At 36.6% G+C, this 25,704-nt stretch overlaps 3 protein-coding genes across 8 annotated transcripts in view; 1 reads left to right on the top strand and 2 right to left on the bottom strand.

Moving 5' to 3' along the window:
* The first annotated feature begins 82 nt into the window (after positions 1-82).
* On the top strand, positions 83-10,934 carry FASTKD3 (FAST kinase domains 3). Of its 3 annotated transcripts, none has more exons than XM_039329274.1 (7): positions 83-127; positions 906-2,363; positions 4,098-4,177; positions 5,021-5,195; positions 5,984-6,053; positions 9,021-9,135; positions 10,085-10,934. In XM_039329274.1, the coding sequence occupies exons 2-7, from the start codon at positions 929-931 to the stop codon at positions 10,199-10,201; spliced, it is 1,992 nt and encodes a 663-aa protein (XP_039185208.1). In that variant the 5' UTR covers positions 83-127; positions 906-928; the 3' UTR covers positions 10,202-10,934. The 3 variants fall into 3 exon arrangements, with proteins under 3 accessions (XP_039185208.1, XP_039185207.1, XP_039185209.1); XM_039329273.1 differs by having other exon boundaries at positions 106-181; XM_039329275.1 differs by lacking the exons at positions 5,984-6,053; positions 10,085-10,934 and having other exon boundaries at positions 106-181.
* A 147-nt stretch (positions 10,935-11,081) lies between these two features.
* Positions 11,082-15,375, bottom strand: CUNH5orf49 (chromosome unknown C5orf49 homolog). The gene is made up of 3 exons (XM_039329276.1): positions 15,112-15,375; positions 13,277-13,393; positions 11,082-11,756 (listed from the first exon to the last, which is right to left on the bottom strand). The coding sequence occupies exons 1-3, from the start codon at positions 15,292-15,294 to the stop codon at positions 11,601-11,603; spliced, it is 456 nt and encodes a 151-aa protein (XP_039185210.1). The 5' UTR covers positions 15,295-15,375; the 3' UTR covers positions 11,082-11,600.
* Positions 15,376-17,090: 1,715 nt separating this feature from the next.
* ADCY2 (adenylate cyclase 2) overlaps positions 17,091-25,704 on the bottom strand; it is a 132,036-nt gene continuing 123,422 nt past the window's right edge. For 3 of the 4 annotated variants that reach the window (XM_039329247.1, XM_039329248.1, XM_039329249.1), the window contains 4 exons: positions 24,483-24,590; positions 22,665-22,779; positions 18,663-18,787; positions 17,755-17,907 (listed from right to left, as the gene is read on the bottom strand). In XM_039329247.1, the coding sequence (XP_039185181.1) occupies positions 17,755-17,907; positions 18,663-18,787; positions 22,665-22,779; positions 24,483-24,590 (501 nt within the window). Of the gene's footprint in view, positions 17,908-18,662; positions 18,788-22,664; positions 22,780-24,482; positions 24,591-25,704 lie in introns of all 4 variants that reach the window. The other variant, XM_039329246.1, reaches the window with a different exon arrangement.

The raw sequence follows: 25,704 nt of genomic DNA, 5'->3' as shown, positions 1-25,704 counted from the left end.
GAAGTGGGCTTTGCGACTTTGTAGCCAATCAATGACTCTAGGAGGGTGGGCACAAAATGAAAAACCGGGATCCGATTGGTCGCCGCGCTTAACCAGAAGTGGAACCTTGAAAGCGCCGAGGAAGAAGGTAGGGATGACCTGCACGTGGAGCTCTCCGAATGGGGTTCTGCGATTACGGCTGGTGGGTCTGCGATTACGGCTACTAGTAAAAATAGGCCGGGTAGATTTGGAGAGTGTCAGCTTTCCTGGTCCCCTTGGGCTCGTGCGACTCTCTTTGCGTTCTCGCTCAGGCCTGGGCGGAAGCGCTCCTCTTTAACCCATTTCTGGTTTCTATGGGTTATTGTTATGCTTTGCTGATCTCCTTTTCTCAGGCCCAATAAAAGGACCGCTCTGGCGATAGTAGTTTACCACTTTCCTCCTACCTTGAGGACCGGAGAAGAACGCATTGGCCGAGGAGTAGGAAAAAAGCTCACATAATCGTATTTAGAATAAAAAGTCTTGAATCCTGCATTTGATGTTACAAAAATATACACAATTTACATTTGCAGTGTATTGCATTTTGCATAATTGGGAATGGTTGTTTGTTTTTTTACTATCGCAATACCGACAAGGAGCAGGATTGAAATTTCTCCCTTGTCTGCTGGATGCAGCAATTCCAGCTACTTACTCCAGTTTCAGAACTTCAGTTAGCCTTATTCGTAATACTTTCAAACATATATTTACAGATATTAAATGTTCAAGGTATTTTTCTAAGTTGAATTCATTAGTTAACAGTCTCATATTCTAGTTCGTTTCATATTCACACAGAATTGAGACATTGATGTTAACTATACACTGTCTCTTATCTATTATTTCAAACAGTTTAAAAAGGCAATCTCTCTAGTAACCTTTTCTTTTATTTTCAGGCAATGTCAGCAGCTAAGTTAAGATGGCTTTCTTGATTTTAAGATCTTTCCACCTATATGTTTCGAATGTACAAGCATGCAGACAATTGCTAACTGGAAGCAGAGCCTTCAGCCATTTCTGTCAGAAAATGAGGCAGTTCGCAATCTGCTACTTTGACTCTTCTATATTGGAAAACCAAAGAGGGTTCCATTGCACTTCTTGTAGAAACCACCATGTGAAACTAAAAAATCATACTAGCCCTGTTGGGGAAACCATGCAACATCTTGGAGAGGCCAATAACAATTTAAAATCTAATAGCAAGATAGTAGGTGAACAGATATTTTTGAAAGAATTAAACCAATGGTCTTCATACAAAGATATTTTCAAATTTGTGAGTTCATTGGAAAATTTATCTGACATCATGATAGCAGCTATCTTTCAGCGATTGGGTGAAGTCCAGCTACAGGACAGCTCAATGAAAAGTCCCGAGTTGCTGATGGAAAATGATATCTTCAAATCACTTTGCTTGCAGCTGGAAAAAGAATCTACACTTTTATCTGACCCTGCTCTTGTAAATTCTCTAAATGCTTTGACAAAGTTGCACATGGATCCTTGCAGTGCCCTGATGGCTTGCTTGGTGTCAGAGAGCCAGCAACGTCTTGAAAAGGGACAAATGACTATAACAAATTTGTGTATTCTTGGAGAAAGTTTATTTAATCTTGGAGGACCAGAACATGCTATGTTGGAACAAATTATGAATCAAATTCAGAGTACAAATGTTGAGGATTGGAAGGTTGAAGAAATGGTCCTGGTATACAGAACTCTGCAACTTTATGTAGGTAGAAAAATGGACCTTTTCCGGAGCTTGTTAAACAAAATGAACAATTTTGCAGAGGCAGAAGGTTGCCAGTTCACTCCCAAACAGACAAGTGCAGTGTTAAGTGCTCTGGTTGTTTTTGATGAAACCCAAGTCAATAAATTGATAATAAAACTTTGTAAGCATGCATCATGTTATATCCCATACTTTACAGATGATGAAATGATAAATGTGCTGGAAGCATTCATTCATTTCAGATGCTCTGACCAGTGTTTCACAGAGGCACTAGAAAAACATGTTACTAAGTTTGCCTTTGTGATGCATCCCAACACAATTTCCAAAATCATGCAGTACTGCAGTACACTATGCATTCTTTCCAAACCCATATTCAACGCAGTGGCAGAAACCTTTGTCTACAGTGCTGATAATTTCACTGTTTCTCAGATTGTTGAGCAGGTTGTTCCATTTGGGAAGCTCAACTATTTGCCCCCATCTGCTCCATCTTTTTTACGACAGGTTGAAAGGTTTGTTAGCATGCGACTTTCTGAGTTTGAGCCTTGTGAACTTCTGAACCTTCTTCATTCATGCATTCTCATTAAATGCTATCCGCTAAATTTTATGGAAAAACTGTTCAGCCCCTTTTTTCTGCAGGAACTGCAAGGTAAGCAAGTAAACTTTATAATTTCTGTTATAACAGTCCTCTTGCTAACAGTTGTTTTCAAATAATTTGTAGGAGCCATATGCACTCATTAAATGAAGATTAGTAAGGCATTCAGCTGCCCGAGTGGTCTTAAAATACCTTGCACATCTTATAAGACATAGCAGCATTTACAGAACAAACCAAATACGGTTGAAATTTTGGCATCTGGGTCATCCCCATTTGCCTCATCCAACCTGCCCAAAGTTGAGTTAGATAGCTCAAGATTTCTTATCTTCTAAGTTTGTTTTTCTGATAGGCAGTAATGACCATCACATGGCCATTTGGACACCACACAAGGTGGCAGGAGACAACTAGTTGGAATTTGGGTATATTCACGCCATAAATACCAGTGTGTAATAATATAAAAGTAATACAAGTTGTACTTGACTTAAAACCATTTGTTTAGCAGCCATTTGAAATTACTATGACACTGAAAAATGTGACCGATCCTTGCACTTATGACTGTCACAGCATCCCCACAGTTAAATTCAGGTGCCTGGCAACCGGTATGTGTTTTCGATGATTACAGCGTCCCAGGGTTGTATGACCTCCATTTGCAATATTGCCAGCCAGCTTCTGACAAGCAAAATCAATGAGAGAAGCTGGATTTGCTTAACGACCTCATGGTTAGTTTAACAACTTTGACAAAAAAAGATCATAAAATGGGGCATGACTCATTTAATAACCACCTTAGCAAAGGAAATTCTGGTCCCAGTTGTAAACATAAATTGAGAACTACCTGTAATAATAATTTTGCCACACATGTAGCTTTGCACCATTTTTTTCAATAAGTGAATGAACAAGTATAATGCTTTTGATTTGCTTATTTAATTGGCTTTTATGTAGTTTTAGAACTTGTGTAAATCATGTTGTAGGTCACATGCATAAATATTGAAAACTCAAAAGGGTTCACAAACTTTTAAAGACTACTGTAGGTTCTCTTTTATAATGTCTCTATTTTCAGAGCTATATTGATTACCAGTTTCCTTCTGGGTAGTAATCGAAGTGCTGATTGTTTTCTTTAAAATTTTGTACAGGATCCCTACCAGTGAGCCCTGCCTTTTTTGTAAGATCTGGAAGGGTATTCTCTCCAGATCCTTTCTTCTAGGGCAGGGGTCCCCAATCTGTGGGCCGCTGCCCATTAGTGGGCTATGAGGGGTTTGCAACTGGGCCATGAAAATGGCCGGCGAGTGCACATGCACTTACATATATCCTCACTTGCGCGATCAGTGGGTGAGCAGCGGTTTCCACAAAGCCAGAAACGTTGGGGAGCTCTGTTCTAAGGAATGTTATCTTCAGGAATCACAGGGATTTCTCTTCTCAGTTATGGCATCTTCTTTGGAACAATATTCCCCTGCCCCGAGCTTAGACTGGTTTGTGTTGATTTTTCAGACAACTATCAAAATGTGGCTATTCTGAGTGTCTTTGGAATGGAGTTGTTATGAGTGCCCCCTCCTCCTAAAGCATTTTTTATAATGTTTGCTTTTCTTTGGTATTGGAGGACTCATAATTCTTACGTTATTTAATGATGAGAATGATGATTTAACTTTTTTTTACTCTGAAAGGGAATGTAAACCACTCCAGAATCTTTTGGGTTTGGAGTGGCATATAAACGCTAGTAAATAAATGAAAGCTGAGCAATCAACTTTAAGTTGCTGTGTGATGATGCATCTGTCTGGTTTGTTTGCATCTTAGCTGGAAGTTCCAGATCGAAGGTTCTTTCTCAGTTGACTCAGCTGTTTCTAACCGTTCAACTGGAGTGTCCATACTATAAGGTATGATATTAATGATGGTAATTAATGTTGATATTTAAGCAAATGCCAGCATCTGTACATTTTTACTCAGACTAATAAATGTTTCATAATACTAATGGCCAAATATGCTAATGTTGCTTGTTGGTAATCTTCCATATCAGCAGTAATACTTTTGCTGGCATTTTAGGCTGTAGTCCTGTGGGGTTTGGGTCATAAGATATACAGGATGAACGGTGTTCATATAGATTTATACCACTGGAGGAAACTTCTGCTCCCATTATAGCACTTCTATGCTGGAGCAAGAAGCCAAACGAAATATTCCAGGGCATGACATCTGCAAGCCGACGTGGCGCAGCAGTTAGGGTGCAGTACTGCAGGCCACTTTAGCTGACTGTGTTCAGCAGGTCAGCGGTTCAAATCTCACTGGCTCAAGGTTGACTCAGCCTTCCATCCTTCCGAGGTAGGTAAAATGAGGACCCAGATTGTTGGGGGCAATGTAAATATATATATACATTGCTTACTGATGTACACCGCTTAGAGAGTGCTTGCACTTAAAGCGGTATATAAGTCTCATAAATAAATAAATAAATCTGGAAAATTAGTTATATTGCCCTGTACTACCTGGAGAGAAACATAAGAGCCTGGTAATACTACTTTATAGGTTTTCCAATATGGTGGTTTCTCTGCTATGGCTACTTTTCCTTATTCGTCATTATTCTTCCAGCATTATATGCCTTGTTATGTTGTCAGTTCATTAGTGCATTTTTAAAAACTAATTGCATATTTACTCATATTTGTTTTGTTAATCAGCAGGAAGCAACTTGGCATAAAATTGGTTAAAATTTGAATCTTTTGCCTTTACAGAATCCCAGGCTCCTCCTAGACAACCAAGTCAAGTCCTTTTACACTAGATGTGAGTCAATAGAATCCAAGGTTGATCTTCATCTTTTCAACAGAGTGAAGACTGGCATGATTGGCCTCTTAGGGAGCCAAAAATATTTTGCCTATAATGTTCTGACACCATATCACTACACTATAGGTGAGCAAACTGTGTTTACTTTTCAGATAGCTGTGTTTATGTTCAGATAGGTGCCCTTTTTTTCAGGATCGAATGGGTGGAATGGCCATATTTCAAGGAGTAACGGGTAGGATAAGGTTAATCTCTAGCAGTCACATTAAAAATTATACTTTGGTATTAATTTTGAAAAGCTCTGTGAGTTCTATTAGGCCTTTAGCTGACTGCAAGATTTGTTTTGGACTTAGGCAATAGTTTCCACTGGTGTGAGTTACCTCATGATTTTCTGTCTCATTTTGTTAGAATTTGTTTGTCCTTTAGAGTATTTGCATGGAATATTCTGAAATTGTGTAAAATATGATCCTAGAAGTTCACGTTCATTCAGTGTAAACTCTCTGCAAACTATACCTTCAGAACGCCAGCAAGAGTGATTTGGTCCTCGGTGCAATTAATTGGTTGAGAGTGGAGGTGGGGACATAATGGTGGGGATAAAAAGTGAAACAGTACATCTTCTCATTGGTACAAGGGCATTAGACATTTTCTTTGAAGCCTTCTACCTCCTCCTTTTCTCAGCCACTCTCATCTGCGTGGAATTTTAGTATTCTCTTAGAATTCTTAAGATTTTTCAACAACAGCTGTGTTTGTTTCTAGCCAAGTAAAGTGTACTTAACAAACAGTAAGACTGCCCATTTCCTCGGCTATCAGTGTTGCACATTGATTAAAAATAAATATATTCAATTATGAAAATGAATGAAATAAGCAAAAAGATATTTGCGAGGAATGCTATTTTCTTTGTGTTTGTTCTATATAAGATATTGAGATTAAGCTCAATGAAGAAGGATTTGTACTGCCAGTCAACGTACATGATGAGGTATATGAAAGGTAAGGAAAACGGGACTGTCGGTTATTGTTTTCAAAAATAAGTTAGCAAACCTGAGGAACCTTTTTCGATTTTTCTTTTCTCACGCAAACGTAAAAAATATTTCTAGCATTCGGTTTCTGTTTCAGTTTGAAAAGTTTATTCCACTTTTTCCTAAGGGGTTGGTTCTGATTGTGAAGAAGCAGAGCATTATACATATTTGTGGAATATCAGCAATATTGTGCTCCAAGAGTTCTAAATCTTTTTGGTCTTACTCAATACCTGAGAAATCACATGTTTTTCAATGTTCAAGCCAAGCTAGTGTTTTTGCTACATTTTTGCCCCTTCCCTTTCCATACTGTTGCAATTCCTAAAGAAGGTGGCAGGGTGTAAATCCATCATGCTAGCTTCAGAAAGAAGGAATCCCTGTTCACACCTTATTGCTATGGCAGATGCTTCTAATCCAAAAAAGTTCATGGACTTGCTTTGCTTAGCAAACTACTTTCAGTTTGCACAATAGTCATAGACCAATGAAAACCCACATCTTTCTATTCATCAGTCTAGACTCCTGTTTATGCCCCATAAATACTAACTTGGCTTTTCTTGGAACTGCTTGATGTACAATTCTCTCAGGTGTGTATCAGGGTGAAAGGAGTTGACCAAATTTGTCATACGTACAGTGGGGGGAAAATTATTTGATCCCGTACTGATTTTGTATGTTTGTCCACTGACAAAGAAATGATCAGTCTATAATTTTAATGGTAGGTTTGTTTTAACAGTGAGAGACAGAATAACAATAAAAAATCCAGAAAAATGCTTTTCAAAAAAGTTATAAATTGATTTGCATTTTAATGAGTGAAATAAGTATTTCATCCCCTATCAAATAGCAAGATTTCTGGCTCCCAGGTATCTTTTATACAGGTACCGAGCTGAGATTAGGAGCACTCTCTTAAAGGGAGTGCTTCTAATCTCAGCTTGTTACCTGTATAGAAGACACCTGTCCACAGAAGCAAGCAATCAATCAGATTCCAAACTCTACCATGCCCAAAGAGCTGTCCAGGGATGTCAGGGATAAGATTGTAGACCTACACAAGGCTGGACTATAAGATAATAGCAAGCAACTTGGTGAGAAGGTGACAACAGTTGGTATGATTATTCACAAATGGAAGAAACACCAAAATAACTGTCAATCCCTCGGTTTGGGGCTCCAAGCAAGCTCTCACCTCATGGAATTTCAATGATCATGAGAACAGTGAGGAATCAGCCCAGAACTACACGGGAGGTTCTTGTTAAAGATCTCAAGGCAGCTGGGACCATAGTCACCAAGAAAACAATTGGTAACACACTACGCCGTGAAAGACTGAAATCCTGCAGTGCCCGCCAGGTCCTCCTGCTCTAGAAAGCACAGATACAGGCCTATCTGAAGTTTGCCAGTCAATATCTGAATGATTCAGAGGAGAACTGGATGAAAGTGTTGTGGTCAGATGAGACCAAAATCAAGCTCTTTAGCATCAACTCGCCGTGTTTGGAAGAAGAGGAATGCTGGCTGTGACCTCAAGAACAGCATCCCCACTATCAAACATGGAGGTGGAAACATTATGCTTTGGGAGTGTTTTTCTGCTAAGGGGACAGGACAATTTCACTGCATCAAAGGGATGATGGACAGGGCCATGTACTGTCAAATCTTGGGTGAGAACCTCCTTCCCTCAGCCAGGGCATTGAAAATGTGTTTTGGATGGGTATTCCAGCATGGCAATGGCCCAGAACACATTGTCAAGGTAACAACGGAGTGGCTCAAGAAGAAGTACATTAAGGTCCTGGAGTGGCGTAGCCACTCTCTAGACCTTAATCCCATAGAAAATCTGTGGAGGGAACTGAGCTATCAAATGTCAGCCTTGAAACCTTAATTACTTGAAGAGGATCTGCAAAGAGGAGCGGGACAAAATCTCTCCTGAGATGTGTGCAAACCTGGTGGCCAACTACAAGAAATGTCTCTGACCTCTGTGATTGCCAACAAGGGTTTTACCAAGTATTAAGTCATGTTTTGCGAACATGTTTTGCTTATTTCACTCATTAAAATGCAAATCAATGTATAACTTTTTTGAAATGCGTTTTTCTAGATGTTTTTGTTGTTATTCTATCTCTTACTGTTAAAATAAACCTACCATTAAAATTATGGACTGATCATTTCTTTTGTCAGTGGGCAAACGTATAAAATCAGCAGTTGGATCAAATAATTCCCCCCCCCCATATTTATGCAGAAAGAAGCACAAGGACTTGCATTTATTTGTCGACAAAAGGTTATTGCATAGTTTTGTATATTCTTAGATATAAGTAAATGCTGTTACTACAAGGTTCACTGACAATATTGACTATGCCATATAATATAGACTGACTTGGTCATGCTGCATATCTAAATGAGTTAATTGATTATGCTTTATTGTGGTTGCCCATCAGAACTGTATTGAAATGAAATATTGAATAGGAAGATTCTTCACCTGTTCTAGCAGACAACAGATAATCCTTGACTTAAGATCAGTCACTTAGCGACCATTTGAAATTACAACAAACCTCCTTATTGGTACTTACAACCCGGTTTCAAAGTTACCATGCCCCTCCTCCCTGCAGTCATGTGATCACATTTGGGGCACTCACCAGCCAAGCTGCATTTACAGCCATTTGCAGCATCCTGCAGTCATGTGAGCATGTTTTATGATAGGTTTGCCTAAAACAGGCAAAACAGTTTTACCTGAAACAGGCAAAAATAGCCCATAACAAACAATTTGTTCACTTAATGGTGATGGCATTCGTTTTTTAAAAAAAGTACTTTTTCCCCCCAACATGTTTCCTTTCAGATGTGTTGCAATATCTCTCTCATTATTCTCTGTGCTAGTCAGGAATGAGTTGTAATCTAACACTCTTGAAGGGCTCTTGGAGTTAGAAGAGTCTGCACTGACATTTTGAATCTGAACAATATTTTGATTTTACAGAATAGCTCTGTGCATTGATGATGAAAAGAGATTTTGTGCTAATAGTCACAATCTTCTTGGAAAAGAATCCATTAAGCAAAGACACCTGAAGCTCATTGGTTATGTGGTTGTACAGGTAAATTCAATAATACTGCTACATGTCAAGAGATAGGAAGGACATCCTTCTTCAAATATTTAACTGTATTTGGCGATCCATATTGGTGCTTGGTTCATAGAAGCGTTTCCTTCTGAGGGTTGATCCAGACTGTATTGTTCTTGGTCTAAAGAGTAAACTATGAGCACGAGGCTAGGAAGTAAGAGAGCGTAAGTTCAAGTCCTGGCTTACCTATGAGAGCCAGCCTGGTGACCTTGGGCCGGTTACTCTCTCAGCCCAATTCACCTCACAGAATTGTTGTGGGGAAAATAGGAGGAGGAAAGTGTGTTGGATATGTTCATCGCCCATTTGTAAAAATAATAAAGGCAGTATACAGATTAAATAAAAAAAAGTGTATGTCTCAGAGCACTATTTCACTATCGCACCCTTAATACTAGTACATAAATTATTGCCATTATATTGAATTGAATCACTGGAACGTCCAGTTCATTAGTACTACCTTCAATTGACCAGAAATAACTGTTCAAAATTTCAGACAAGAATCTTTCTTTTTCCCACTTTGAGACTGCCTTTGGGATTGTCTTCATTTAAATTGAGTGTTTCACTTTAAACTATGCCCGTAATCCTTAGCTGAACTCTTCCCAATGAGCATAGTTGGATTTTGTCCTAGCACATAGTGAAATCCCCAGTTGTCCCTCAAGGACCTATTGCCATCGCATTCCTATTGTGCCATACGCCTGGAGCCATTCTTGCATTAATAGTTAGCAAAGGATATTGAAACAGGATAGGAACAAGGACTTTTTTTTTAATCAGGTGTGGGAAGGGTTCAATGAAAAGGTCTCAAATGTCCTTATATGATAGGCCTGTTCATGTTCTTTTTAGAAAAGAAAACTTAGAATAAAATTGTTCTGTTGTTTTAATCTCTGCAGAATTATTTGAATAATGTTTCCTGCATTTCTTTACATTTCAGATCCCATTTTTTGAGTTTAACCCACTGGACAACAAAAATGATGTACTGGAATACCTACACAAGAAAGTATTTCCTAACTTTTATAGCTTCCATGAAAATCAAGCTGAATCCAAATAAATGTATATATGAAGGCTAGCGTTGATTTTACGTTTGGGAAATTAAGATTTATTTAAATAAACCCAGTGTTTTTATCCTATTATATAGTTTGGTCTCCCAATGTTAACAAAGTGCAAATGCACCTAAGTTTATTTTTTTTCTCATGTGATTGACTTAATATCATGTTAAACTGAAAAAGAGTTGCATTTTCCCCTGGTAGTATATGGAAAATGTAGGAATGGTTTCGTCTTTAATGGTTTTAGGGTTTTTTTCTATTTCGTTTTTAAAGGCTGCTTGTACAGTGTATACTCAGGAGCCAGACTAGATGTGACAGTAAACATAAAACTTGAGTGCATTTATGTTTTAGGTATGTATGGAATTTATGTATGTATGCATATTTGTATGTTATGTGTATTTTATGTACGTATGTGTATATGTTACATATGTTGTACATTGTTAAGTATTGTTGTTTATTAAATTGATATGCTGCCCATTTCACCAAAAAGTGATTCTAGGTGGATTACTACCAAGTAAAAATAACAACATGAGAAAGGTTTTTATAGGGGCCACTGATTTCAAGTTTATTTTTCCTCTTCTGTTCTCCTGATTAAAATTGGCACTTCCCCCTTCTCCTAAAGACTGTTCTGTGAAGAAGCTTCCCTTCTGGGCTGATAGGAAATGCAGATTAAATGTGGCTTACATCAGCATTCAAAACAAAACTATTCAACTTCAAGAAGTGTGATTAATGTCAAGCTTTAATGTTTGTACTAAGCATTGAAAATTCATTGTTACGAAGTTGCCCATCTATCAACTGATCTTTATTTCTGATGCACAGCTCATATATGAATACTCACATGTGCATCTTTGTATATAAGCAGGTTGATAGATATTTTTCTCGATATTTTTTTCTTTTAATGGTGACCTCCTTAATTAAGCATTCCAAACACACTTATAAAACATTCAAATTAATGAAGAGATGAAATTGGAATAAAAAAGCATGTTTAAGCAACAATACATACTACCAAGTCCTTTAGGTTTGATACAATTAAAAGTATAGAAACTGTAAATCACAAACAGATAAGAAATGACAGAGGTTATTATTTTCAGATTAATACATAGGTACTCTAGTGTGTTAAGAGTGTCAAGCCACTTTTCTGGTGAAATCTTTGCACAGTTTTTCCAGGAGAAAAAAAATGGAGAAGTGAGTACTAGTACAAGTATAAGCTGGAGGTCACACAAGTATCATCATGCTTGAAGGCCCTAAAAATAGCTTAAAAATTAGCTAAAACCTCAGCGATAAATAAAGATTGAACTGTAATGTTCAATGTTACATTTGAACTATAAATCCAAGCAAGGCACTACAGGAATTTGATACCATCTTGCTGTTAGGTATCTATCACAGTAGATTCTTAAGTTGGATTCATTTTTCTATCAAGCAAGCTATTTCATTTTTTCTGTAGAACTCTGCCTTTACGTGATTAATGCGCACGTGGTCTCGGATTAGCTCTTCCACAGGTTTGTTTATATGCCGCCCATATTCAGAAGAAGACAAGACAGCTATAGGCCTTTTCTTTTCCTGTAAGAATATTTTTGAGATGTAAGAATATTTATTAAGGTATCTATTGTATAGTGGAAGAAGAAATAAATGAGGTTGGTATAAAATGAGGGATGTGAGAGATTAAGAATTAGAATCGATAATTTTTTTATTTAAATCTAAACTATTGTATTTGTAAACTGATAAAGTTATAACACAGGTTTAATAGTGATAGAAATTTAAAATAGAAATAGAATATTTAAATGTATTATGTTAACTGAGGGGAATAGAGAGGGGATAATGAAATTTATTGAGTTGTGTTGTTTATATATGTTTTCACTTTTGAATGTTTGACCACCTAATCATCACAGAGGGTCTTGAATACTTTTTGTTTAAGAATGTGAAAAAAACCAATAAAATGTCTCAAAAAAAAGAATATTTTTGAGATGTGATTTCCGACTATATAAACACAACAGAAATAAAGAGAAAACTAGATAAGCTGCTTGGTATAGTGGTGCTGGCAATGATGGCGGATGTCCTGCATCCAAATCAAAATGACATTTTCCAAATACATTTTGGTTTCCTGAAACTCTCACAGCTTCATACTCTTCAGCTTTATCCATTAAAAATAGCTAGAGTCCCAAGCAGTCGTTTCCAAAAGAAAAATGCTATTGGGGTATAATTTCTTCCACCCTACAGGAACTTCTCTTTAAAATGCCTCATATTTTTTGTAGATTGTCTAATATGAACAAGCACTTTGAGATTTATGTTACTAAATACTTCCTCAAGGAAGGATTGTCATTTTTTTCTGCAAAATGCAATTGTCATCAAGAATAACAAGCATGTGTAGCATTTCAGAAGATTTATTTTAAATATACACAACTGACTTCTAGTATTCCATCAGCAATATTATTCCCCGTAAAGCTTATAGAAACTTGAGGGAAAGACATAATAGCTTGCCTATTTCAATTCCATATATTTCAGGGATGGAGGCAAGTATTTGCTAAATTATGATCTATTTTAATTAATGAGTCCAACATCTTAATTCTGTTTGTATCATACTAACGGCTTGGGGAGAAACCTCCCTTTACTTCAGTCTAATTGCAAAATACTATGATTTAGATTTAATATACAATAGATACTAATGTTACCCACATTTACTCCCCAAAACGTATAGCACTGTTTCCAAATGCTGCTTACTCCCAAATAAGGCTTAATGCAGTAATTTAAATACAGTTTATTAATTCACTCAAATATGTGTGAATTTGTGCATCTATGACTCAACCAATGATCTTCCTTGCTGAGGGAGGCTGAATAGGAACAAAATCTCTTTGCTCTGAGAAGAGTTGTGTCATATAACCCTAAGCACGTTGTTTTGATATAGTCTAGGATTTTTATCTTAACTAAATTTGCATAAGATCCTAGCTTCAAACTAATAATTATTACAGTACTCCATTGCATGCTTGTAGAATGCAGTAATTGGCAGCAGCCAAAACCTGGCCATTATAAGTAAGCAGAAAGGAGTAGTGATTTTCATCACCCTGAGACTCCTTGACAATCACCTCATCATTAATATGAAGTCCTCTGCTTTTTGAATGTTCTCTGTCACACCGATGGAGCTTTGCATCATAGCCGGTTGGTCTTTTGAAAACGCAGTCATATAGGGCAACAATTCCTGGCTTAAAAATAAAAAGGCTGGGTCAGTTGAATGACGAAACAAGATCACCAAAGATCACATCACAGTGATGGAATCGATTCCCTTGAACAGTCCAATATGCATATTAGTACAGGTGGTTGACTTAACAACAGTTCATTTCGTGACCAAAGTTACAATGGCACTGAAAAATTGATTTATGACCATTATTCACATGACCATTGCAGCATCCCCGTGGTCACGTGATCAAAATTAAGACACTTGGCAACTGGCTTATATTTATGACCCTTGCAGTGCATTGGGATCATGTGATCCCCTTGTGTGACCTGACAGGCAAAGTCTATGGGGAAGTCAGATTCACTTAACAACCGTGTTACTAACTTAACAACTGCAATGATTCACTTAGCTGTGGCAAGAAAAGTTGTAAAATGGGGCAAACACACTTAATAAATGTTTCACTTAGTAACAGAAATTTTGGGTTTAACTGCGGTCATAACTCAAGGACTACCTGTATTGCTATATGCTAAATTTTCATTGTTGAACAGTAATGTGTATGTTCTCATATCTTCATAAATAATTGCTGTCAATAAGAGAACTTCTCCAAAACAATACGGTGCTGAACATTTTTATAGACATAGAATCTACAATTATTCCTATCTAGGAGACAGAACTTAGTGATCTTTGCTGTATTTTCCAAAGCCACTGAATATATTGGGCTCTTCCAACGTGATTAAAAGCCTTTAAGCCAGTGGTTCTCAACCTGTGGGTCAGGACCCCATTTGGGGTCGAACGACCATTTCACGGGGGTTGCCAAACCACGCTGTCCGTCATTTTTTTCCCTTTTCCCTAGCTGTCCTACTCCCTCTTATTGGTGGCCACACCCACTTGGGGGTCACCACAACATGGGGAACTGTATTATGGGGTCACGGCATTAGAAAGGTTGAGAACCACTGCTTTAAGCACTGCTTAGCCTCTAAAGAGAGAAAGTAGCTTGTAGGGTTGTAGCAGTGTCAGCATGCCACATTGCTGAATATGACCCTTGGCTCCAAAATTAATGTAATTTATATTCTTACCCAGTATAACACAATACAAGACACTGCTCACAAATGAGGAGAAAGTTACAAGCATACTGCTCTTTCTGACTTCACCAATCATTATTCAAACAAGTGATCCAGAGTCAGTGCCAATGTAAAAAGCAACTTCCATAGACTACATGCTTCAAAAATGGCATAGTTAATCCTTGACTTACATTTAGTGACCATTCAAAGTTACAATGGCACTGAAAAAATGGACTTATGACTGTTTTTCACATGATTGTTGCAGTGTCCCCATTGTCATGGCGATCAAAATTTGGATGCTTGGCAACGGATTCATATTTATGACCGTTACTTTGTCCCGAGGCCATGTGATCACCTTTTGTGACCTTCTGACAAGCAAAGTCAATGGGGAAGCCAGATTCACTTAATAACCAAGTTATTAACAACTGCAATGATTCACTGAACAATTGTGGCAAGAAAAGTCGTAAAATGGGGCAAAATCCACTTAAATGTCTCAGCAACAGAAATTTTGGACTCAATTGTGGTCATGGTCGAGGACTATCTATATTGCAATTTGCTATCTGGGTGTGAAAGATTGAACAATGCTTCATTCCCAACGCCTTTTAATAGGTATTTCCATCATAACATGTGTCTTGGATGCATTGACTCCTCCTCCCAATTAATTGCACATAATTTCTGGACATACCTTGCTCTCCTGGTAAAAATAACTAAGTTCAGGAGGGTCCTTACGTCGGGGTGGGATGTAGCTGAAGGCTGACTGTGCAGAGAGTGGAAGCTGGTGTTTCCTTATTAGTGCCTCATTGGTACCTTCCAGTTCCTCCAATTCTTCCTCTTCCTCCAGTTCTTTCCCATCCTGGGTGCCTTGCATTCCCCCGTGAAGCCCAATGTTCAGCTGAGTGGCAGGCTGGATTGCTTTGCGCTGCCTATTAATCTCCCACCCACCCCCAGGTTGGTGCGTTTGCAGAGTTCTTTGGTTACTAAGAGACCATCTGAATAAACTATGATGTCAAATCACTTGTAAGGGGGTTGGAAGTTTGAGAAAAGCTGTGGCTGGGCAAAACAAAGGACAGGCTGCTACCATGTGAATCTGTTTCAGAAGTAAAGTATCTGTGAAGTCACAGTATTTGTTAGCAGGAATTTCTCTGAGTAATAACAGGAATAATAGACGGATACAAAGAGGTAAGGCGGTGATTCTGAGTGAATTAACCACACAGTGTCTTCTGGATGACGGTATATGTTTCTTGAAATATGAGACACCTTTGTAAGTGGTGTATAGAGATCACAGAATCTAAATGGAGGTGTTGATATCAAAGAGCCTAAAGGGGGAATTAGTTACTTTTCAACTGGAAGATAGACAAAAGGTTCTTGAATAATGAGTTCAGAAGCATGAATGATTTAAGGTCAGGAGAGCTGTTACTGATACCTGCAGGCAAACAGACCAATAGGTGTCTCATCAAATGTGTCTCATTAGTAGCAGTTAATAAAAGGCACTGACAGAAAGAAGCATGTAACCAATCTTTTAGTAGTTATCCATTCCTAAATGCATTTTGTACCTTGATGGAACTTATCCTAGGACACGGAGCTACTTGACAATATTTCATTTCAGATCACGTACTATACTATACTATTAGACATTACTGCTGCAAAGATAAGGGTGAAAAGGTAACAACGCTGCCTGGTGAAATCCCAAAAGCAAAACAGGCTTTTATGATTGAGAAATGTCATTATTCTGTCAGGTTTCTGCTTCCAACATCTAATAGTAAAAGCAGATTAAATTATGGCAAGATGGTAAATAGATTTCCTTACTCTGCCTAAGTTATTCAGCTTTCAAAGCTGACCTTTTCTTACAGTGGGTTTTGTAGATGTTGTACAATATTTGAGCAGCCTCCTGAGATGTTTATCACTAAAGAGCACTAGCTGTAGCCCCCTTTAGGCAAACCCAAAATGATGACATAGGTACAATGATGTCATCACATAGTAAATATTACAATTATACATTTGTGTCCTGCTATTTGAAACAAGTCCATAACTTCTGGATTTTATAAGATGACACTTTTTATCATTTCGCTTTCCTTATGGTGAAATTGTTACCAGGAACTGAATGGCATATTTGGTTTATATGTTATAGTACTCTATGTAGTATCATAAATTATTGTAGTGTATCGTCTTCCATGTTCTCTGATTCTTTTATAGATCATCATTTGTAGCAATAGTTGTGCATTAATTATACTTTCAGCATTTGCCTATCTAGGATAAATAAGCTATTAAAAACTTGGCATTAATTCGGATTTCCTCTTTGCAGGTTCAGCTTTTTCTTTTTTATGATCACAAGTGGGATATTAGTGATGAGTAGGTAAACTGTTACAGTAATTGCTCTACTTTCTATATCTACAACAAAGATAGGGAGAAGTTATTGACTGCTTCTCATTTTTCATACTTTTAACGGCAACATTGTGTTAAGTAGCACTAAGGGGAATTCACACATATGAATTGGCCATAAAATAAAATAAAAAAATATGAAATATTACTTTGCTTATATTTATCCTTTGTCTCCATGGCCTTATCACATTAAATCATAAACGTCTGGCAGACCAGTTTGGGTTTTGTTTTTGCCTTTGTGCCAGAAAGCTCACTGATGACACATAATAACTTCACAACTGCAAATAAAGTACATAGAAACCTTTAATGAGTTTATATTACAAAAGACAAGGGCATTAAAACATTTTAACACATTTTATACAAAACTGGTCCTGCTTGTCTATGAATTCCTCTGGGGAAACTATGAAGCCTGAAGCTCTGTTTTATGTTGTTGGCTGTGAGACACAACTAGTGAACACACCCTAGTTGTAATGATGAGGGGATAGAGTTAGATATTCAGAATTATATAATTCGGGATTAGAGGATGTTTATAGGGAGCTACCATATTTTTCACGATGTTTCATGCAGCTCTAATTTTATTGCTATACAGTGCTTTTCTGTAATTTTTTTTTAAATTATTGTCTCCATAGCCTCCTGCAACAGACCCTTAATTTTTCCAGCTCTGTGGTTATTTTCCTCCATTCTTTACCACTGAAGAGTCGAGAATACAAATCAAGCTGTCGTTATCTCAGTGCACAGCACAGACTTTGTCCATTTCTGGAATCTTGACAACTACCGAGGTCTCTTGATGGTGAATGGTGGGATGAGACGGTAGCCACTCTACTACAGCAACATTTCTATACACTAGAAAATTACACACATGTTATTGGTGTGGGCTAGAGGAGACTTAAGAAAAAAATGTGGGGTGCTTTTTCTCTAAAAATATGAGACTGTCTACCCTTGATGTATTTCATGATGCCACATTCCCTTGTGAAAGGGACTTAGTCATTTCAGTATGTACAAAGTAAGTCTGAAGCTCTCCTTTTCCTTTGACATTAATGATACCTCGGCAGGTGCAAATGTAGCCCAATGTTTGTAAGATGTTACTGGTTTCTTCGGTGACCTGTAACAATTATTTAAATGAACACATTTAGACATTTTAAAGGAAACCTAGAAATCTTTTTCTTCTCTTCTATGACCTGAACTATTTGCTGTGAGTAGAGGTCAACTGACATAATTATGGGGAAGGCCTTCAATATATAACCTTGCCAACTTCAAAGATGAGAATCTCATTCATAGTCTTTCCTGATTATTGTAACGGACAAGTACATGAAAAAAAATATATATTGGGCCAGATTAGCAGTTTGTAATATTTAGAATTCCAATGGAATCAATGGGACTTCACTTCGCTAAACCTGAGTTTGATGGGTAGATTATAAGTAGGACTCAGTTTACTGCAGGATCATCTAGGATAATTCTAATAGTTTGAAATGGGTAAAGTTTTTTTTTATTGTATCAACTTTTAAAAATTCTAAAGCAAATTTTAAGTTAACAACTCCAATGAGACTAGTAGTATATTTTTGTTTAGTTGGGTTTCTTTTGAAGAAAGGAAGGATGAAGAGAAAAAAGGACGAGCAGAAATGAAGACAGACGAGGCTTCTTTATTTGTAGAATTTGAGCAGAAAACCTTTTTGGTAGCTGTTGCTATTTTTCTCCTTTATAAATTAGCTTATGAAATGCCACCTCTTCCAATTGATTAACAATATAGAAGTTCTGACTCCCTAATCCCCTGCTTTGAATCTCCTCTCCCTAAAAGAAAAACAGAATCAGATTCCACACAAGATCTGTTGGCTATTAGCAAGAATAAAAAAAAGTAACCTGTATTTTATCTAAAATGCCAGTACTATCCATCCTGCTGGCTACATTCACAGTGTTGCCCCAGATGTCATATTGTGGTTTCTGAGCTCCAATGACTCCAGCAATTACAGGCCCATGATTGATACCTGTATAAAAGAAAATTTAAATTTATTTTTCACTTTATTGTATTATTTTATTTATTTAAAAAAATATGGCCATCTAAGTCACTCTTAGTAATAGCTTACAAAGTTAAAAAATCTAATATAAAAAACATAAAAAGCAATTAATATTTTGCTTTCTGGTTAGATAAGTTCCCTTAGTTTCTTCTTCAATAAATCAAGACAAATACAAAGATGCAATTCAAAATACTTCAACTTGATTATTTTGCTCAGTTGTCAAAAACATTGGGATACTTTTCTATCAAACTAAAAACTTGACATTCTCAATAGAACTCAGCTTATATAATCATTGATAGTATGTGAACCACATCCTAAAATTCAGATCCACCTCTCTAAGATAAAAAGCATTGAGAAGATATCTCTGAACTTAGGAAGCAAAAGAGAAAAAGGAGGGATATCACCAAGTGGTGTGTATGCCAATTGCTCTGCATTCAACTATGGTTATTGTTGCCCTCAGATCCCCTTGGAGAAAAGTAGCAAACTGCTGAAGGACGATTGCATGAAAGAAAGTTTTGTTGGCGACAATATATCTTACTTAGATGTCTATTCTTCTTTATAGCAAACAGTGATTAATGTAATAGATAACTAAATACAATAGATGCTCAAGTTAAAAAAAAGAGACAAAGCCACTGAAAAAATGGGCCACAAGCCAAGTGATATTCATAATTTACAGTATTACGTTACACTCAAATAATAGATTGCTGGCTAAGACAACCAAGGAGAAATTGCTTAGCTGTTAATTTTAGGTGAACTCTACAAGCACTAATAAAAGATCATGCACATTAAATTAATATATCATCCAGAAAAAGTTTTTATTTTATTCATTTATTTCCTGCTTTTATTATTTTGATAAACAACTCAAAGTAGCCTACCTAATATTCCTTTCTCTTTCTATTTTCCCAAAATCAAGGCAGCAAATACACCTAATATTACTGCTTCTGATCCCTCCCCCCAACAGCCCTGTGGGATGAGTTTGTTTGAGAGGGAGTGACTGATCCAAAGTCATCTAGCTAGTTTTTATCCCTGAGGTGGAGCTCAAACTCACAGACTCCTCTTTCTAGCCTAGTGCCTTAATCACTATACCAAACTGGTTCTCAGGAAAAGCTTTATTAAGGAGTGGGATCAATTGCCATGTATAAATCACAGCATAGTAGGATGGGGCCAGCAATTCAATTGTTCCCAGGTATGTTGGGACAGATTCTATTAGCAGATGGAAATTTCCTTGAATCTGTGTTCTAAGTCTGATACGAATATGCTATCAAAACACAGTAGCATGAAAATTCTGTAGACCTACATTCAGTATCTCCTCCAAATAGCAAGCTGATTTAAGACTATTCAGCTGGTTCCCTAACTCAGCTTTAATACTGCTTCCATAACACTGTTCCTGTAACAGAGACCAAAACTGTTCCTATTTACAGATCAGGGCCACAAGCAATTAAGAAAAATATCTACATATATTGCAATGGCTTACAGTCCACAACCTTTATCCAGGGCTACCAATAAGAGTGTATCAAATTTAGGAGGGCCAAATCCTGTGGGCTAAATGTTAATTTTAACCAATAATTAATTAGAGTAACAGTATTTGTGCTCTAGTAGAATGCTTCATTTGGGACAATATAAGAATATGATAGTACGAGAGTCAAAGATTAAGGGTTTAAGGGTTTTTCAAAGTAAAAATTACTTGAACAATACCCTTGACAATACCCCAGTGGTTCTCCTTTACAGTGGAAAAAGTTCTACCCAGAAAGATCCTAGCATATATAACACAGATATTGGATGAGTCCTATTATCTGGTCGAGAATCTTTAGAAACTTGTCCCAAACAGTGAGATGGGTGAGCTCAATCCTGAAGTGACAGGGATCAGAGTAAACTGCAAAAGATCTTATAATTTCATTGACTTTGCCACTTCTCTCATATAACTGAATACTGCTGGTTGAAAATCTTAATCTAGAGACATAAATTTTATTAGGTCTATGATGGAGTTTGGTCCTATGTTCTTAAGGAGACCTAGATTTTAGATGAGTTAATGGGTTAGTTGAATATCATTCAATCAAACTCAAAGCAACTTCAAGGACACAGAAGAGTAAGCCAAGCAGAGACTGGGATACTTATTATACCTTTCCAGATCCAAACCTTGTGCATTATGTGAGCTTAGCTGGGACAGATGGGTTCGTCATAAGAAATAAGCATAATCCACATTACATCAATACCACTTTTAATGATCACATTAGCATTTAATGGCAATTCATGGTCATAAAACTATGATCTTTAAGTTGCATGTACTTTTCTTCTAGCAAAATTATATACAACATAGCAAAGTAGGGCAAGAAGAGAACTGAATACAGTAACTTTCCATTTAGTGATACTTAACAGAATACAATGAACACACATTAGATGCAGCTTATATCAATACTTTCCCAGAGGATCCTAGGAAAGAGAGGTGAAAAATTGTTGCATCTTCTTTACTTTTGTTCTTGAAAATATAATATTCAACTATTGCCTTGGTCCATTTCTGTCCTTGAGTAAGTCCTCAGTATTTAGGAAAAGAAATAGAAATCCCTGGATATCCTACATATAAACCAAACTGGGAAAGTTTTTCTAGGTTATCATGAGTTACATCTAACTCATGGATGGAAAGAATGAAACTAATGCAGAAAATACTGTACATATGAGGGTGAAATACTGTTCAATCTGTGACTTTTATTTATTGCCAGGCTTTTGACACTAGGGGATGCTGTAAGCTAAGATGATTGTAATCTACAGGCTGGACAGAAAAACCCAATATTAAGTGAGAATATAAAAAGCAGATTTTGTTAAATCTTTTATATTTATATTTATGCACACACACACACACACACACACACATGCACACACTTGATATCTTTTAATTTCACATTAGATTCAAAAACATTTTGGGTTCCTAAAAGAGTGCTGAATATTGGAATGACTTTCAGTCAGCCAGAAATGTAATGTTCTTTCTTTTGATTCCTCAAACTCAGAATATTTTAGAAAAAAAAAATATTTTATCTATTTATTTATGGGCTGAATTTTAACAAACAAAAAGGATAATGAAAAGGGTACTTTTATTTTTAGCTATTTTTTTTGTAGCCACTTAGATTCATTATATGAGATAGCAGCCATGGAATTCCTGACAATAAATAAAATAATAAATAAAATAAAATAAAAAATAAAATAAAATTTAAAAAAGCAGTTCGGTATAGCTCATGTTTCCATATTTAAAAAGGCTAAAGATTTCTTAACAGTAATAAAAAAGTGAAACAGCACAGGGGAAATGCAATCTCTCCAAGCCCAAAAGCTATCTTTCTCTTCTGCACAAAGACCTTGATGGACTCACATGAAGTACTCTACCCACTGTGTTCCCTTACTTATTTCATTATGCTGACCATTCAAGGATCTGTATTTAGAAAAGTGTTTCCCTTAAAATGTATATCAGGTGATTTTTCTTCTTCTCATAGTTCTTTTTTTTTCTTCTTGCTGGCATGATTTTCTGAAATTGCTAAAGAGCATCATATAATCACAATCTAATCTTGAGAAAATGGTAATGACATCTCTTCTCTAGTTATAGAAAATCTGCTCCATATTCTTCCCACGGACTGAATTCATGTTAAGCTTCTGGGGGTTCTTTTTGTTCATTTATCTTGCAACATTTTGTGCTATGACTTTATCTCTTTTATTTTTAACAACTGGGAATGTGAGACATAAAACAGATTTGTCCTTTTTCATAGACACACAAGTTATTGAAATAACTAAGTAAAAAAAATCATGAATTTGCAACAAAGACTGAAACATTTGCTACCATGAGACAACATGTCTCTTCACTTACCTACTCGAAGTTTGAAATCATTAAAGGAATGCTTGTTTATTACATCCAGTTTTGCTCCAAGGGCAAATGCAAACTCTACCATAGTCCCAATATGCATGTATTGTCGGTCAGGCTCCTGAATGCAAACATACACAACGATAAGGCAAATGCAATCATCAAAACATGTCACCAGACTTGCTTTCTATGCATATCCATATGAAAACATTCTGGGAAGAAATGCTTCAATGTTAAGGCTACATGAATACTCACTAATAGCATCTATATCAATAATTAATATCAAGGGAGCTGCTTAGAAAATGTGGAAAAAAATAAGCTGTACACTATTCATTGCAGTATCTGAGAAAACAAACCGTTTGTTGTTATGTTTGCTACAACCTATGGAACATCAATATGCATGAGATTCGGGATAAACCTAGTATTCTTCAAATCCTGAACAAACTACTTTCTTCCTGCAAATAAGAAATTTCCCAGGGCTGTATCTAGATATTTTTGAGTTCCTGTTAAGAGACCATCTGTCAGTTTCCCATAGGTAAGACCTTTTCCAATTTCCTTGCATAAACATTTGCCCAACACTATCATTCCACTCTCCTTAGCGGTGTGCTGCATGAAATAGCAAAGGGAGAATGTATATTAAAAAGGGTAGTGCTTGTTGTTAAGGCTAACACAATAGGACTCTCAGTTTGGGGGCTAAGCTGTGAAATATTGGAATCTGCCCTTTACTGCAAAATGTAAATTAAAATAAAGAAAACAATCCCTTGGGTTCCTGTATCTGTTTTACTGAAAACAGTCCAGCTGTTTTTTTGGATTATGTCTCATCTTGAATGCACACCAGGACATGTGTCCGTTTTATGAGCTGTAGTGATAAAATACCAAACTGGATGGAGCTATTTCTGTGTATTTTGAAGACACAGCTAGGTTCTTTGAATGTATCTCCTACTTGCAAAAGAGGTAAAAATCCAAATCCCTCTGAACTTGGTTGGAAAGGTAGAAGGGGAAGGAAAATAATGCTTGATTTGTACAATTTCAATTTAAATATATAGATATAAATAGTGAAATGTGAGGTATTATAAACATGATATTTGTCGCCTGATGTTTTGAAGTCTCTCACAAGCATTCTCTATTTATTGTATTGAAAAAATAACTTTTCCATTGAACTGGCAAATTGTTGTTTTGGGATGAAAAGTGAGCAGTTTAGATGTCAGTAATTGTTTTGTATTTCATATGTGACAACAGTAATTCTACTAGTCAAGCAATAAATATTGGGGGCGGGTGTCTCTATTTGAAGGAAGGGGTGAATCACATAGCACAATAGGGATAATTTTTTTTTGCATTTAACCCCTTAAATATAAATGTTGGAGCAAAGAGTTGCAGAGAAGGAATGTAATAGTTGGGAAGCAATTGACTTTTTCTTTACACTGATTCTCCCCACAAATGCTGCTTGTTGTCAGACTTCAGATGGAGCCACTCTGATGGGGAAAGAAAAATTTGACACACTTTCTCTGATTCTAACACATCCTTTCATTCTTGGTAAATAGAGGCGTTTTACTACATTTGCCAAGATGACAGTTCCATGCTGTGGCCCTAATTCAAGAGCTCCATGGGGCAAACAAATTACTCTGGATTTACAATGGGACTTTCTCAGATTTATTTTTCAATCTGGAATTACTGAAAATACACCTCTGAATACGCCAAATAAGCTTGGAGCATTATTCAGAAGAGCTTTATTAGGACTAGGATGACTGAATTTCTGCAGCATATCCCAAACTTTGTCTTTTTGACTAATGATCTCTGCAAATTGTATATAATATTGATGTATACCGGACTGTGTTCTTGACTGGGCATTGCACTTAATCCTGTGGCAGCCATATATGTGCTTCCAATTGTCTTGATCTTTTCAACTCCGCTAAATTTGGGCTTAGATAACAGCTGTGGAGAAACAGATGTCTGATTATAAAACAATTACATATTAACTTTATTAATACACACTTCCCTATATATGTCGCTAGATACTTCTTTAAAGAAAGCCCAAGTCCAGAAGAACTATCACCATTTTTTAAAGGTAGTCTAGATGAAATAGTAGTAATCTCTTTAAACTCCTATCTGCCCATGTCATAAATAATATAGAAACCTGATGTTAAGGCACAACGCATATGCAATGAGACAAAGCGAGTCTTCTCCAACATATCTCCATAGTCCAGTGTTTTTATCCCAGATCAGTTGACTGTGTTGAAGAAAATAATTTAGTTCTACCAGTCCATAGCGCTGAGTGCAGACTGGATGGCAACACTGAAGCTGTACGGCCATAGGAAAATCTGCTGATGTTGCTAAACTCTTCATCCTTTGGAACTAAGCTTGGGACTCTGACAAGCAAAACCTTTTGTAAGAAGGGAGTTTGGTTTACTGTCTCTGAGATTTCATTTTAACTCATACTTAGGTTTTCATTTCCATTTCATCTTTTCTCTGCTTTTATCATGGCAACATATATGGAAATATCTTCTTTCCTCATTTTATTCCATATCAAAAGATATGTAAGATAGGATGGGCTGAAACAGAGTGACTAACCGATCGTCAACTGGTAAATTCCTTTACTGAATGACAAGTTGAACCATTATGTCCCCAATTCAACTCCCAAAGTTTAATTACTACATTACACTGGATCTTGATTTGCTCTACTTTATAGAAAGAATATTTAATGTAGACCTGAAAAATATACATATGGAAGTATTACTTCAAACAGTATTTTCCCATGTTTCCATATGTTCATAAAACTGTAAACACAACAAGCTGCTTTATGTATACAATTACATTCCTCCAGGTTTAGTTTTTTTTTTGCCAGATTTGAAGCATCACATGTTTAAATATAAAGTTGTTGTGCTGGGTTTCCTGAACATATTATTACTTTAAATAGTTTTAGTGACTGGCCATGAAAGTGCTAACCTGCCATCATAATAATGGGAAAATAATGATCAAATCCAAACAACCACAGAAGAAAAATATGTAAAACTGTTTAAAGAAAAAATCTGAGATTCAGGAACAGTTT

This window comes from Crotalus tigris, unplaced genomic scaffold (genome assembly GCF_016545835.1).
Source record: "Crotalus tigris isolate CLP2741 ecotype Arizona unplaced genomic scaffold, ASM1654583v1 scf7180000024391.5723578, whole genome shotgun sequence".
NCBI classification, from domain to species: Eukaryota; Metazoa; Chordata; class Lepidosauria; order Squamata; family Viperidae; genus Crotalus; species Crotalus tigris.
This window is presented reverse-complemented; position numbering and strand designations above follow the sequence as displayed.

What these genes read in the sequence shown, in the direction of transcription:
- FASTKD3 (XM_039329274.1), top strand. Translation starts at nt 929, where the DNA reads ATGGCTTTCTTGATTTTAAGATCTTTCCACCTATATGTTTCGAATGTA. An exon ending in TTTTCTGCAGGAACTGCAAG is followed by an intron (nt 2,364 to 4,097) that starts GTAAGCAAGTAA and finishes TTTGCATCTTAG; the next exon opens with CTGGAAGTTCCAGATCGAAG. An exon ending in TGGAGTGTCCATACTATAAG is followed by an intron (nt 4,178 to 5,020) that starts GTATGATATTAA and finishes TTGCCTTTACAG; the next exon opens with AATCCCAGGCTCCTCCTAGA.
- CUNH5orf49 (XM_039329276.1), bottom strand. Translation starts at nt 15,294, where the DNA reads ATGCAAGGCACCCAGGATGGGAAAGAACTGGAGGAAGAGGAAGAATTG. An exon ending in ATTTTTACCAGGAGAGCAAG is followed by an intron (nt 13,394 to 15,111) that starts GTATGTCCAGAA and finishes TTTATTTTTAAG; the next exon opens with CCAGGAATTGTTGCCCTATA. An exon ending in GACTTCATATTAATGATGAG is followed by an intron (nt 11,757 to 13,276) that starts GTGATTGTCAAG and finishes ATATTCTTACAG; the next exon opens with GAAAAGAAAAGGCCTATAGC.